At 40.7% G+C, this 16,556-nt stretch overlaps 1 protein-coding gene and 1 pseudogene across 1 annotated transcript; both read right to left on the bottom strand.

Moving 5' to 3' along the window:
* Positions 1 to 650: 650 nt before the first annotated feature.
* LOC101551768 (N-alpha-acetyltransferase 10-like) lies at positions 651 to 1,325 on the bottom strand (annotated as a pseudogene).
* A 3,216-nt stretch (positions 1,326 to 4,541) lies between these two features.
* On the bottom strand, positions 4,542 to 16,156 carry LOC129403277 (olfactory receptor 1J4-like). The gene is made up of 2 exons (XM_055129913.1): positions 15,662 to 16,156; positions 4,542 to 5,504 (listed from the first exon to the last, which is right to left on the bottom strand). Exons 1-2 carry the CDS (start codon positions 16,154 to 16,156, stop codon positions 4,542 to 4,544), a joined length of 1,458 nt encoding a protein of 485 aa, XP_054985888.1.
* Positions 16,157 to 16,556: the final 400 nt, after the last annotated feature.

The following is a 16,556-nucleotide window of genomic DNA, read 5'->3' as shown; positions in this document are numbered from 1 at the left end:
ATCAAAAGAATGCATGGCCGCCCACCTACGAGATGGTCAGATTTCTTTGTCAAAACACTGAATGAATGGTTTGAGGCTCTTTGTATTCTTTTTAAATTTTTTTTAAAGGACTGTTTTATTTACTAATAGGGGAACAGTGGGACTCCCTGGGCTCTGCTATCTGTAAAGCCAAACCTGTGCAACATGTACAGCCTGTTTGTTATTTTCAAATGGACGCTTATCTTAAGAAGCACCTACCTGCCCAGGGGTGACACAGCAGAGCAGGCGCAGATTCAATCCTGATACGCCGCATGACCCCTGAGCCCTGCCACAGGTAAGTCCTGTGCACTGCCGCAGATGGCCCAAAAAGAAAAAAAGAGGTCCCTGTACAGACACTGTGGTGGGTGAGAATTGGGCAAGCCTGCTGGCTAGGACCATTACCCAGAGAGGGTGTCTGTCAGCACAAAGCCCAGTGAGTGACAGCCACGTCCACAGTTGACCTGGTTTCCCTTCCTCTAGGGCTGGGAGGCCCCTAAGTGCTCAGTATCCACAAACTCCACCACTGAATAGCATTTATTGTGAAAGCTCTGAAAGGGGCGAGGCAGAGGGGACCAGCATGAGGGGCAAGGACGGAGAGGGGTGAAGTGGGTGCCAGGCGGGGTGAGGAAGCTCTAGGAGGCCTCTGAGCTATCCTTGACATCCATGCTTTCTGTGGTACCACTGACCTCACTGAGGTCTTCGCTATCACTCCCGGTCTCCACTGCAGTCAGGCCCTTTTCCTCAGGAGAGGCCTCTCCAGAGCCCGAAGCAAGATGGCCTTGCCTTCCACCTTGTTTTCAATGGAGCCCAGCATCATATGCCTGCCCTTCTCCTTTAGCTCCACATGCTGCCTCAGCTCATTGGCCATGAGAGTGAGGTCCTGCTTCATGGTGAACGCATCTTCCCCGTCGACGTGGTACTTAGGCTCCACCTCGCCCATCTGAAAGTTGAGGGTGTTGGAATAGAGGTGCAGGGCGGCCCGGTTGCTCTTCCTGACATGCAGAGACACGTGTTTTGCGTTGGAGTTCTCTCTCATTGCCCTCGAGGCCTGGTCCATCAGCTTCAGGGCCAGGACATAGCGCCAGTGGGAACGCGTCACAGTCAGGGAGGTGAGGTGTCCATGGGGTACGTCTTCTGGGTCCTCTTCCCACTATCTTTCCCTTCTCATCGTCAGCGGTGTAGGAGAGCTGGGGCCAGGGGAGGCCGTGGTAGAAGTAGTACTTCATCTGGTAGTTCACAGGCAGACGCAGCAGGGTACAGTGCTGCATGTTCATCAGGTCCTCTGGCCTCACGTTTCGGAAATTCATCGCCAGTGGACACCACCTAGTGCCGTGAGTCCAGGCACTGGGGCTGCACCGGGAGCGGGGTCAGGCCTTCTGGTGGGGGAACAGCAGAATAGGCCCTCTTTGTATTTTTGGAGTGAGCAGATGTCATTGGGCTAAACTAGCATGTGACAAGGATGAATGGAATGGAGATGTTACTGGCACCTGGTTGAGCAAATGGATGAACAAAGGGATGACAAGTGATACAAGTGATACCTTCTTTGGCTTTTCTTTCATTATCATTTGTAGGATAACATTGGTTTGTCCTTCCTTCCTATCCACAAGGAGTTTCAATTTAAGTGCTCTGGAGACACTCCCATTCCTTTCTCTATCTGCAAAATCTTCTCTGAACCCTTCTTCCCAACCAGTTAATCACCTTTTCCCTAATCAGATCCTGTTATCTTGTAAGATCAGATCCTTCTAAGCACTCTGAATTTGTATTGTAAGTTAGTGTCTTTTGCATAGTTGACCTTAGAGCAATGTTCTTTCTATATGGACACAGGAAGACAGTTAATATTATGTTTTGCAACTAGGGAGTTGATTGACTCCAATAATATTTACTACTGGGCATCTGCTTTCCCGACTCAGTTGCGCTTAGTTCCTAGCACCCCAAAAGCAGGGTCCTGACGAGGGACAGAATGGACCCAGGGCAAGCTGTGAGCTACCCTGGCATCGAAATGGGCCAGGCCAAAGCGCCACAATACTCAACTACAAGTTGAGGTCATGCTCATGGACAATGCTGTCATGATCCAAAGGTAACAATGAGATTAGGACTCTGCTGGGGTTAGGAAGATTAACCTAGCCTGAGGACTGTGGTCTGGAATGTATAGTGAGATATGCTAAGGAAGAACCAAACCTTAAGTCTGATATATCTCTTCCTGTGCTCAGAATAACATTGCTAGGAATATTAGAAGTAAATTTACTATAACTATTTAAGCAGATTACTAGGTCACATCCTGACACACCCTTGTTTGGACTCCCACCCTTGAGTGGATCTCCTTAGATGAGATTTCCTTAGATGAGATTTTGTTAATCTCCTGGAGAAATGGTCTTACCCTTCTTTGTAGATTTGTTAATGTTCAACCTAACTTTGTATCACCACCCTATGTAATTTGCTATATAAACTAAGACTGTGGGGGCACTGACGGGAGACAGAAGATGAAGACGGAAGAGACAGAGAAGGAGACACACGAGAGGACACGAGAGAAGAACGGAGAAGACACAGAAGCAAGCGGGAGACACCGAAGCAGAGCACAAGGCAAAAGAAGTGAGAGTGAGGGCCAGAGAAAGAGAGAAGCAGAACAGTAATGGAGATTGGAATAAACTGCAACTGATACCAACCAGCCTGGCACTTGTTCCTTCCTTTGCCTGGTCATCTCCATCAGCCTTCTCAGGGTTGGGGAAGCAGCATGAGACTACCAAACACCGGCGCCGGGAGAGATAGAGCCCCGCCAGCCCTTTCTACTTTTGGGAACACACACAATCATTCACTTTGTAGATCTTTCACTTTTCATCTTTTACCTTTCACTGAGTTATAATTGTTTATCGAACTGTTCTTTATTGTAAAGAGCCTATAGCTTGCCTTTCGTTCTCTCTCTTTCTTTCTCACTCTCTCCATCACTCTCTTTGGTTTTGGCACACCCAACTATGGTAAACACTTACTCTTGACTCTGTGCTTTGGGTAATTCCAGGTAGTGCTTGGGATATTGTAGTCTGGCTGGGAATCAAACCCAGGTCAGATGCATGCAAAGCAAGCTCCCCACTCACTGTAACATTGCTCTGGACAATGAGCAACAGTTTTAAAATAGCAGTATTTGGTGATTGTTGTGATCTTAGGAGCTCCTTTAGTTATATAGGTGTTGTTAAAGTGTCATAAATATGTAAGTTTTCAATTATCTGTTTTCACTCTAGACTATATTGTAACTAGTAACTTTTTATTAGTTACTAGTGCATATAGTGTCATTACACAGCTTTGTCCTTATTTGTCCCTCAAAAATTTGTCTTCATTCATTCTTGCAGGTAAGTTAGTTTCTGTACAGCTCAGACTGGCCTTGCTAAATTATCACTAAATTATGACCATAGTCTAAATTATCACTCACACTTGTGCCAACTTGCATTCTTTGGAGTGATGGATTTGGGCAGGGTATCCATGTGAATATTTGATCGTGATGCAAGAAGTTAGAGAACTTTTGTTTAAATGACTTCGAATGAAAGCAAAACTGGAAATTATTAGAAAGGAGAGTAAAACAAGTGGATAAATGGAAACATTTGGTCACGACCACAATGGGACTCATTTTTTTAATCTATGTATAAATGACATAAAGACCGTAGTTTATATTTTTACATGGATATGGATGAATATACTCATATATGTGTCTACATTTTGTGTACATAATTTCTATTCCTTATATACAAAATTACAATGTCTATTGTAGAATACAAAACTTCCATTATCTATGTAATTTACATATATATGAAGTTATTTCATAATAACCTTTCAATCAGAAAGTTATGGGTTGTTTTAATTCCTTCCTAATTCATCTTTATACTGTTGTGTCAGAGCATAAAGAAAGTGCACAAACCTAAAAGCATATCATGTTCAATATCTAGACAAGTAATGCATGCATTAAATAGTCACCTGGGTCAAGACAGAAAACATTTCTGACAGTTCCTCAGAATTAATTTTGAAGAAGTACCTGGAATACTATAGACAACGAAAGTTTTCAAATTCGCATCCTGAAACTTATTTAATAAAAAATAAATTTATTTAAAACTGTACAATTATTGTAGGTACTATTTCCAGTTCTGGGGAGCTGGGAAATACCAGTTATACTTGGTGGGGATGAACAGATACAATAGTCACCTGACAGCTATGTAGAGATTCTGAGGAAGGGTATGAATCCATACTTAATAGGAAATGAATAGTAAACATTAAAAATTTATAATGGGAATGTCAAAATAAAAAAAAATTAAAAACATGATTTTTGTAAGGTACTTTTCCTTTAACATTCTTTTTACTGTTCAGTCTGGTTAATAAAACCTGTTTTATGTCAGCAGGGTGGGACATAAGAATACCAACCTCTCTGAGATGTGTGTGTGTAAACAGGTTAATCTGAGCTCTCAGAACATCAAATCTCATATAATAGCTTCCTTATTTATTTATTTATTTATTTATATGTATATATATATTCGTTATCTCATTCAGACTAAGTTGTTTGACTTGCAGAACATCACCTTATTAGCAAACAACTTTAGTGCTTGTTTTATATCTCTGTTTCTCAGGCTGTAGATGAAAGGGTTCAGCATGGGGGTGACTATCATATACATCACAGAAGCAGCTATTTCTTTAGCACCGGACATGGCTGGAGAGGAGAAAAAGTACACTTCTGCAATTGTTCCATAGAATAAGGCTACAACGAGGAGATGGGAACCACAGGTAGAAAGGACTTTGAAGAATTTCCTAGCGGAAGGATTTTTCAGGACAGTGGCCCATATGCAGATATATGATCCCATAATAAAAGTGAATGGAATAATTACAATCATTCCTCCCTCAATGAATATGACCAGATTATTGAGTGAAGTGTCTGAACAGCTTACCTCCAGCAATGCTGTTAGTTCACAGAAGAAATGGCGGATGGTAATGTCACCACAGAAGGACACTTGGATAGAGAGCAGGGTGTGCATCAGTGCATGTGAGAAACTGAAGATCCAGGACCAAGCAACTAACAAGATACATCGTTCCTGCCTCATGATCATGGTGTAGTGGAGTGGCTGACAGATGGCTACATACCTGTCATAGGCCATCGATGCAAGAAGGAAATTATCAGTACAAGCAAAAAATATTAAAAAGTATACCTGAGAAATGCATCCTGAATAGGGGATGGACTTGTGATTACTCTGCATGTCCACCAACATTTTGGGAACCGTGACAGATGATAAAAACACGTCGTTGAAGGCCAAGACACTGAGGAAGAAGTACATGGGTGTGTGGAGGCGAGAGTCTATCTTGATGAGCAGGACGATGAGCAGGTTCCCCAGCACGGTGGTCAGGTATATGACCAGGAAGAGGGTCAAGAACCAGCCCTGTTGATCTGGTGAGATAGGAAGACCCTGGAGGAGGAATTCAGAAACTCTGGTCTCATTCTGTCTCTTCATGATGCTCCTCTTTCTTCTGGGAGTCAAAAAGAAGAAAATATTTAGAACTGAATAGCTATTAAAAATTATAGCAACATAATTTTTATATGAAACTGTTATTTTTTAACTAGTCTTTGTTTACAACTTACATATATGTATTCATGAATCACCAGGTATCATTCGGGTTCTAAAAGTACATAACATTTTCACAATTTATAAGGTATTTTTCTTCACTGTATCACTGTCATCCCTTTGTTTATTAATTTTCTCGAGTGGGCACCAGTAACGTCTCTATTCCTCTCAGCCCTGAGATTTTAGCAGCCTCTCCTTACTCCTCTTTCCCAATGATTGGAGGCTCTCTCTGCGTCAGGGGAATGAGACCTATTGTTACTGTTTTAGCATATCGAATACAGCACTGATAGCTTGCCAGGCTCTGTCTGTGCAGGCGGGATACTCTTGGTAGATTGCGAGCTCTTTGAGAGGTATTTACATAGCTGTTACTGAATTTTGGATATGAATATGCCATAATATGTATATGAATATAAATACAGTTCCGGGAGCTTGGTTTTAAAGTCTGTGGATGTTGGCTGTTGATGGGATTACACGGTACTGGGAGCAGTTTCTGGGTATGACTGCCTAGTTACTGAAAAATGGGGAATCTGGGTGGAAGAGGCCCAGTCCCGGTCCAAGGAGCCTTGTAGATCTCAGCCCTGGTTCCCGCACACCTGGGTTTTTATGCTGGTTTCTTCATGCGTGAGGCTCGTCTGAGTGTGTGGAGAGTGGTCTTGAGCATGGCAGAGGCTGGGTTCCTGAGATCTTCAACTGCAGAGGCTCTTTTTTGGGGCGGGGAGAGAAAATCAATCCGCCTTCTCTGAGGGGCCCCAGTGAAGACAGTCATTTGCGGGGACAAGAGACTGTGTCATTCTCTTCCTGAACCTTGTTTTTATAGTCTCTGGACATTGGCCACTAATGGGATTACATGGCACTGGGAGAACTTTCTTTGTGTTACTACTTAGAATACTGGAAAATGGGGAATCTGAGTGGAAGAGACACAGTCCCGATCCGAGCAGCCTTGAGATCTCAGCCCCGGGTCCTGCACATCTGGGTTCCTCTGCTGGTTCCTTCATGCCTTTGGCTCCTCTGAACGTGTGGAACATGTAGAGAGTGGCCTTGAGCATGGCTGTGGCTGGGTTCCAGAGGTCTTCAGCTACCGAGGTAGTTAATATCTTTAATATTAAGATATTTTTCTTAATCTGGAAAAATACTTTGAACAAAAGCTTAATTCATGCTCTGTACAAAGCCCTATACAAAGTGTTATACACAAGAATAAATAAGCAATGCAAAGTCTCAGTGTTAAAGAAGTGTGCAAAATTATAATATCTAAGTGTGCAAAGTCGCATTGCTGCTACAGATAGCTGTGAAAGGAATGACAACATGTGTTTAACCAGAATCTGTCTCTTAATTGCAGCACACAAGCTCTCCTACTCCTCATTATTAGCATATCCTGACATGCTAAGTGACAACATTCTAACATAGTGGAAGGAGGGAATCTTTGCTTTCCTTTGTATTCAAGATAAATAGCATGATGCCAAGTATTTCTTAGAGACTGAACTGCGCAGGGACACTGGTTCTATCTCTCCATGCTCCCTAAGGTGAATTGTGACTGATTATGTGATGAGACACCACAATAAAATAGTTAACTATAAAAAACAGAGAACCTTGATTTTCACAGGATTTAACTTTTTTAAAAAATTTATTGATTCACCGTGAGATATAGTTACAAGCTTCATGTCTGAGTTACAATCACACAATGATCAAACACCCACCCCTCCACCAGTGCACATTCCCCACCACCAATATCCCTAGTATACTCCCACCTTTCCTACCCTCCCACTGCTTCCATAGCAGACAATATTCCCCATACTTTCTCTACTTTTGGGCATTATGGTTTGCAATGCAGATACTGAGAGCTATCATGTTTGGTCCTTTATCTACTTCCGGCACATATCTCCCATTCCACTCAATCCTCCAACCTTCATTTTCTTAGTGATCTCTTATCCATTCCAGCTGTCCTCTCCCTGCCAACTCAGGAAGCAGGCTTCCAACTATGGAGCATTCTTCCTACCCTACTGTCCTTGGGTGTTGGTCTTTTATTATGTTATTTTATACCCCACAAATGAGTATAAAAGGGACAGTCCTTCTATATCTGTCTCTTTCTTTTCGACTCATTTCACATAGCATGATACTCTTCATGTCTATCCACTTATAAGCAAATTTCATGACTTCATCTCTCCTAATATCTGTATAGTATTCCAGTGTGTAGATGTACTAAAGTTTCTTTAACCAGTTTTCTGTTCTTGGGCACTTGGGTTGTTTCTAGATTTTGGCTATTGTGAACAGTGCTGCAATGAACATCTAGGTACAGATTTTATTTCTACTGTGCTTTTTTGAAGCCTCGGGATATATTACCATAAAGTGGTATTGTGGGGTCAGGATTCAACTTTTGATTATTGTGGCCTTTTACCCAGGAAAAGAGGAACAGACCATGTTCACAAAGAGTGAGATACCTGTTTAGACAGGCTTATTTCATAAACCTTCTATAAGTATTCTAGAATTTGGAAATTTATGAACCTTGAAGGTTTATGACAAAAACATTTAGTTTGAGGAAAGATTATTAGAATCCCTCTTCTAGATTAAACACTGATTATTTGCCAGACACAGGGCTGTATGATTAGTGAATACTTTTGAATTTAGCATCTCAATATAGCCTTGTGATCGAGACTAAGTTACCCTTTCTCTACCAGTGGAAACTGAATGTAAAAGACAAACATAGCATGTCCAGAATGTGGATTAGACCATTTCTAACCCATTGAGAGACTGGAATCAAAGGAACAAGTCTGCATACTTACCTAGAAGAAGAAATCCACCCAATCCTTTATGCTCAATGCAGGAATGTGGCCATCACTGACAGACTCCTGAGTGTCTGTGGGCATAAAGAAGGGTCCCATTTACCACAGATATCATCAGAAAATACTGTATTTATCAAACATCATTAATAACTATTAAAAGCCGAAAGCTTAGATGACATGCAGAGATAAAATAAGACACATTAAAAAAAAAGATTGCATATCACCACATCACTGAGTTAGCATTTGAAAACTCCCCCATGTTGACCATGGGGGAAACTCAGGAAATTTCTCCTTCTTGCTAGTGACCATACCTATGTCTCTTCAGATTCAACAGTCTCATGACTTAATTTTGATACCTGTTTACAAGTTGCGAATATGAAAGCGATCAAACAAGGGCAGGATAGATATTTGGTATGAGGGTCCCAGTCACACTCAGAGGGCTCTACATTGCTTCCTGGGACTCCCCTGATGTTGTGTTAACTTGTCATTGAGAAAAGAGTCTTAAGTCACCTGTAGTTTTAGTTATAACTTTTTAGATCATGCCTTTTCTCCCTGTCTCTTTTTTTTTTTAAAACTTGTTCTTGAGTATTAATCTCATACTATGTTTTTTTTTTGCCTTTTTGGGTCACACCCAGAGATGCACAAGGATTACTCCTGGCTCTGTACTCAGAAATTAACTCCTGGCGGTGCTCAGGGGACCATATGGGATTCCTGGAATCGAACCCGGGTCGACCCCGTGCAAGGCAAAAGCCCTACCCACTGTGCTATTGCTCCAGCCCCATATATTTTTTTTATATCCCAAAATGATTTTGTGTCTGCCCTGCATTTGGACTCATTTACAGTAGGAACATGGCTCAGAAAGTCTGGTTTCTAGTTGTACACTTGCCACATTGGAGGGAGAGGGCAGTTAGGATAGAGATGCAATCACTAGGACAATGATAGTTTGAAATGATCACCGTGGAAAAAACTGAATGCTGAAAGGTGATAAATATGTGCAAATTATTCAGTATCTGTATTTAAAACTATAATACCCCAAAAGAAAGAAGGATAGTGAGAGAAAGAGAGAAAGAAAGAAGAAAGGTGTCTGCTGTAGATATATACTGGGAGTGTGGGTGGCAGAATGAAAATGGGGACATCAGTGCTCTATCTCATGATGGTTCAATCAAAACAAAGAAAACTTTGTTTTTGAGCCACACTCAATTGTATTAAGAGTTTATTACTGGCTCCATGATCTGCAGTCCCTCCTGGTGGTGCCTGGGAATTATTTGGCAATGTGCAGATCAAACCAGGTATTTGCAAGACATATATCTTCCCTCTTATCCTACCTTTCAAGTCCCTCTATATCTGTTTTTCATACTGAATTATTAGAGATATCACATAGATACAGACACCTATTAAGGAAACACACATTTTATCATTTCTCACAAGCAAGAATTCATCATACAGCATATGCACTGGGATGCATGTACATCCTTCTCTACACACAGAGACAGAAAATTCTGTCCTACTATTATAAGCTCACTCTGATATCTTCACTCTTGGTAGGTCTAGAACATTGTCATACTAGTCTGCAAGTCTTCAGCTTCTGCAGTACTTAGGAAGAACAAAACAATGGGATGGAAACTTCTGTGAGCCCATAATCTCCTGAGCTTTCTGTGTCTGTCCTTGACCTGCAAGTTATTAAAGAAACCATTTTTAAACCTCATAGAGGACTAAGTCAAAGTCCCTGAGCTCCTGATTAAAGAAAAGAAGGTAATTGCCACAGCCCAATTTAACCTTGGAGAGGTGGTTGAGCAGAGCTGCTCAGGTCACCTGAGAGAGTTTTCCAGGTATCAAGGGCCCCTGGAATGGAACTACATGCTAAGTTCCTTCTGGACACAGGAATGTCTTGGATATTTTCCAAACACCAATGTAGCCAATGAACATGTCCGACAGGGCTGGTTGTGGGTCTCTGCCAGACGCTCGTAGTTGTCCCTAAATAGGCAAAGTAACTTCCCTCCAGGAAGAATCTCCTGGAGCCAAAAGCCTCCCTCCCTCTTTGAGAGCCTGGAAAGCTACCCATGATGTATTTAACACGCCAAAAACAGTACCAGTAACAACAATGTGCTCTTCATCAGCAAAACAGGTTACTGATGCACTCGCCTCACAGGTACAGGTTGACCTGTTGGTGGCACCATACCCCCAGTTATTATGATACATTAATATGCTCTTCAGTGGAAAAGAAACTTCTCTACTGTATCTGCTCAAATAATGCACTTCAGGGGAGGTTGTGAAATTAATTTTTCAATCAATTCCCCATCACGTAGCACTAGGAAAACTACAGACCAATATCTCTGATGAACACAAATGCAAAGATCCTCAACAAAATAGTAGCAAATAGAATCCAACAACTCATCAAAAAGATCATATACCAGGACCCAGTGGGATTCATCCCAGAAATGCAATTGTGGTTAACATTCAAAAATCAATCAACATTATCCATCATATCAACAAAAGTAAAGATAAACACCATATGATCATATCAATAGATGCAAAGATAGCATTTGACAAGACCCAACACCCATTTCTGATGAAAACTCTCATTGAAATGTGTTTAGACGGAACGTTCCTCAAGATAGTTAAAGCCATCTACCACAAGCCTATGGCAAGCATCATCCTCAATGGGGAAAAACTAAGGGCCTTCCCTCTAAGATCAAGGACAAAACAAGGATGCCCACTCTCACCACTTCTGTTCAATGTAGTACTGGAAGTACTTGCAATAGCAGTTAGGCAAGAAAAAGAAAACATTAAGGGCATCTAGATAGGAAAGTAAGAAATCAAGCTCTCACTTTTCACAGATGATATACTATATTTAGAGAATCCTAAAACTTCTACCAAGAAACTCCTAGAAACAATAGACTTGTACAGTAAAGTCTCAGGCTATAAAATCAATACCCCGAAATCCATGGCCTTCCTATATGAAAAAATGAGACACAGGAAAGGGACATAAAAAAAGCAATCCCTTTCACAATTGTACCCCAGAAAATCAAGTATCTCGGGATCAGTTTAACTAAAGAAGTAAAGGACCTCTACAAAAAAACCTATAAAACCCCACTCCATGAAATAAAAGAGGACATGAGATCATGGAAACATACCGTGCTCATGGATAGGGAGAATCAATATTGTCCAAATGGCAATACTCCCCAAAGCATGCTACAGATTCAATGCAATCTTATAAGGATACCATGAACTTCTTCAAAGAAATGGATCAAAAAAGGCTGCAATTCATATGGAACAACAAATGCCCATAGATAGCTAAAACAATTCTTGGGAAAAAGATGATGGGAGGCATCAAAATCCCCAAACTCAAACTTTACTACAATGTGGTAACAATTAAAACAGCATGGTACTGGAACAAAGGCAGAGCCACAGACTAATGGAGCAGCAAAGAAGTTTAGTGCTTATTTTATATCTTTATTTCTCAAGCTATAGATGAAAGAGTTCAGCAGGGGGTGACTATCATGCACATAACAGAAGCAGCTGTTTTTTTTTTACAGTTCCATAATACATTTAATTTTTTATAACCAAATGTAAAATATGATTTTTTATAGTTTTTTTCCTTTGATTTTTTGAACCACACCCAGGGTGTTCAGGGCTTATTTTTTAAAATAAATTTATTTATTTTTAATTAATGAATCACCATGAGGGTACAGTTACGGATTTATACACATCTGTGCTTATGCTTCCCCCATACAAAGTTCGGGAACCCATCCCTTCACCAGTGCCCATACTCCACCACCAGTAAACCCAGCATCCCTCCCATCCTCCCCAATCCTATCTCCCCCCACCCCACCCTGTCACTGTGGCAGGGTATTCCCTTCTGTTCTCTCCCTCTAATTAGCTATTGTGGTTTGCAATAAAGGTGTTTAGTGGCCACTGTGCTCAGTCTCTAGCCCTCATTCAGCCCGCAACTCCCTTCTCCCACATGGCCTTCAACTACATTATAGTTGGTGATCCCTTCTCTGAGTTGCCCTTTCCCCAGAATGTGAGGCCAGCCTCCTAGCCATGGAGTCAACCTCCTGGTAGTTGTTTCTACAATTCTTGGGTGTTAGTCTCCCACTCTGTTATTCTATATGTCATAGATGAGTGCAATCTTTCTATGTCTGTCTCTCTCTTTCTGACTCATTTCACTCAGCATGAAACTTTTCATGCCGATCCACTTAAGCAGCTGTTTTTTTAGCACTGGATATAGCAGGTAAGGAGAATAAGTACACTTCGGCAATGGTCCCACAGCATAAAGCTATACTGAGGCGATGGGAACCAAAGGTAGAAAGGACTTTAAAGAATTTCTTAGCACATGGATTTTTTAGGACATTGGCTCATATGCAGATATAAGAGCCTATGATACAAATGAATGGAAGACTTATAATCACAGCTGCCTCTGTTTATATGGCCAGTTTATTGAGTAAAGTGTCTGAACAGCTAATCTCCAGCAATTTAGCAAATTCACATCAGAGAAGGATACTTGCAAGAAGAGGAGGGTGTGGATCAGTGTGTGTGAAAAACTGATGATTCAGGACCAAGCTACTAATGAAATACATCGCTCCTGCCTCATGATCGAAGGTTTTGCCTGACCGATGTTGCTGTTGTCCCCAAATTCCAAATTGGATCAGACCACCGTCTCCTTCCCGTGAAATTCTACTTCATGGAGCAGGGAGAAAGGGCTGCAAAGTTTAAGAAGAGAACTCCCAGAACGACCACCAACTGGGAGTTCTTTGGTATTATTGCAGCAATATGGGGAGATGTTGTGGTTGACATCAACGACAAAGAATACAATCGACTGTTTCAGCACCTCCAGGATTGTGTGAGGAATGCCGAGAGAGAGCCACAAATAGACTCTTGTCTTCAGAAACGCTCGAGTTCATTTGCCAATGTGGTTTGGCGCAAACCTCAGGCAATCTCAAGCTAATATCCGAGCTCACAAAGCTCTGAAGAGAAGTGATAAAGGAAGACCTGAAAGAGAGAAGCGCAGCAGTATTGGCCCGCTATAAGACCAAGATGACTGCCCTCTGACGTCCTGATGGATCTATCACATCTTCCAGAAGGGTAATGGAAAAGGTTATCCACGACTTCTACTCGGATCTCTTTGATAGCCACGTCCACCTGGACACTTACCAAATTTCTCACCTTTCACTGAGTTATAATTGTTTATAGAACTGTTTTTTGTTTATTGTAAAGAGCCTATAGCTTGCCTTTCTCTCTCTTTCTCACTCTCTCCCTCACTCTCTTTGGTTTTGGCACACCCAAATATGGTAAACACTTACTCCTGACTCTGTGCTTTGGGTAATTCCAGGTAGTGCTTGGGATATTGTAGTCTGGCTGGGAATCAAACCCAGGTCAGATGCATGCAAAGCAAGCTCCCCACTCACTGTAACATTGCTCTGGACAATGAGAAATAGTTTCAAAATTGCAATGTTTGGTGATTGTTGTGATCCTAGGAGCTCCTTTAGCTATATAGGTGTTGTTAAAGTGTCATAAATATGTAATTTTTCAATGATCTGTTTTCACTCTAGACTATATTGTATCTATATTAGTTACTAGTGCATATGGTGTCATTACAGTTTTGTCCCTTATATGTCCCTCAAAATTTGTCTTCATTCATTCTTGTAGGTAAGTTAGTTTCTGTACAGCTCAGAGTGGCCTTGCTAAATTATCACTAAATTATGACCAGAGTCTAAATTATCACTCACACTTGTGCCAACTTGCATTCTTTGGAGTGATGGATTTGGAGAGGGTATCCCTGTTAATATTTGATAGTGATGCAAGAGACAGAACTTTTGTTTAAATAACTTGGAATGAAAGTGAAACTGGAAAGTATTAGAAAGGAGAGAAAAACAATCAAGTGGATAAATGGAAACATTGGGTCACCACGACAATGGGACTCATTTTTTAATCTATATATAAATGATATAAAGACCATAATTTATATCTTTACATGGTTATGCATGAATATACTCATATATGTGTCTACATTTTGTGTACATTATTTTTATATCTTACATACAAAGTTACAATATGTCTATTGTAAAATACAAAACTTCCATTATCTATGTAATTTACATATATATGTAGATATTTCATAATAACCTTTCAATCAGAAAGTTATGGGTTATTTTAATTCCTTCCTAATTCATCTTTATACTGTTGTGTCAGAGCATAAAGAAAGTGCACAAACCTAAAAGCATATCATGTTCAATATCTAGACAAGTAATGCATGCAATATATAGTCACCTGGATCAAGACAGAAAGCATTTCCCACACCCCCTCATAATTAAATTTGAAGTACCTGGAATACTATAGAGAATGTAAGTTTTCAAAATCGCATCATGATACTTATTTAATAAAAAATAAATTCATTTAAAACTGTACAATTATTGTAGTAGCCACTTCCAGTTCTGAAGAGCTGGGAAATCCCAGTTATTTTGTGGTGGGGATGAACTAATACAAAAGTCATCTGACAGCGATGTAGAGATTCTGAGGAAGGGTATCAATCTATACTTAAGAGGAAATGAAAAGTAAACATTAAAAATTTATAATGAGAATGTCAAAGTAAAAAAATGAAAACATGATTTTTGTAAGATTTTCTGCTTTAACATTCTTTTTACTGGTCAGTCTGGTTAATAAATCCTGTTTTATGTTGGCTGGGTGGGACATACGAATAGCGACCTCTCTGAAATGTGTGTTTGTAAACAGGTTTATCTGAGCTCTCAGAACATCAATTCTCATATAATAGCTTCCTTATTTAATTGTATATATATGTATATATATTCATTATCTCATTTAGACTAAGCTGTTTGACTTGCAGAACATCACCTTATTAGCAAACAACTTAAGTGCTTGTTTTATATCTCTGTTTCTCAGGCTGTAGATGAAAGGGTTCAGCATGGGAGTGATTATCATATACATCACAGAAGCAGCTATTTCTTTAGCACTGGACATGGCTGGTGAGGAGAAAAAGTACACTTCTACAATGGTTCCATAGAATAAAGCTACAACGAGGAGATGGGAACCACAGGTAGAAAGGACTTTGAAGAATTTCTTAGCAGAAGGATTTTTTAGGACAGTGGTCCATATGCAGATATATGATCCCATAATAAAAGTGAATGGAACACCTACAATCATACCCCCCTCAGTGAATAAGACCAGGTTATTGAGTGAAGTGTCTGAGCAGCTAATCTCCAGCAACGCAGTTTGATCACAGAAGAAATGGCGGATGGTAATATCGCCACAGAAGGATACTTGGGTGGAGAGCAGGGTGTGCATCAGTGTGTGCGAGAAACTGAAGATCCAGGACCAAGCAACTAACAAGATACACCGTTCTTGCCTCATGATCATGGTGTAGTGGAGTGGCTGACAGATGGCTACATACCTGTCATAGGCCATCACTGCAAGAAGGAAATTATCAGTACAAGCAAAAAATATTAAAAAGTATAACTGAGAAATGCACCCTGAATAGGAGATGGACTTGTGATTACTCTGCATGTCCACCAACATTTTGGGCACTGTGACAGATGATAAAAACACATCGTTGAAGGCCAAGACACTGAGGAAGAAGTACATGGGGGTGTGGAGGCGAGAGTCTATCCTGATGAGCAGGACAATGAGCAGGTTTCCCAGTACGGTGGTCAGATATATGACCAGGAAGAGCATCAAGAACCACCCCTGTTGATCTGGTGAGATAGGGAGACCCTGGAGGAGGAATTCAGACACTGTGGTCTCATTATGTCTCTTCATGATGCTCTTCTTTTTTCTGGGAGTCAAAAAGAAGGAAATATTCAGAACCTGAATAGTGATATTATAGCAACAAAATTTTTATATGAATGTGTTGTTATTTTTTAACTAGTCTTTGTTCACAACTTACATGTATGTATTCATGAATTATCATGTATCATTCGGGTTCTAAAAATACATAACATTTTCACAATTTATAAGGTAATTTTCTTCACTGTATCACTGTCATCCCGTTGTTTATCCATTTACTCGAGCGGGCACCAGTAACGTCTCTATTCCTCTCAGCCCTGAGATTTTAGCAGTCTCTCCTTACTCGTATTTTCCAATGATTGGAGGCTCTCTCAGGGTCAGGGGAATGAGACCTATTGTTACTGTTTTTGGCATATCGACTACACCACTGGTA

Source organism: Sorex araneus, chromosome 1 (genome assembly GCF_027595985.1).
Source record: "Sorex araneus isolate mSorAra2 chromosome 1, mSorAra2.pri, whole genome shotgun sequence".
NCBI classification, from domain to species: domain Eukaryota; kingdom Metazoa; phylum Chordata; class Mammalia; order Eulipotyphla; family Soricidae; genus Sorex; species Sorex araneus.
Note: the sequence above shows the minus strand (reverse complement) of the source record. Positions and strands in the feature narration are given on the sequence as shown.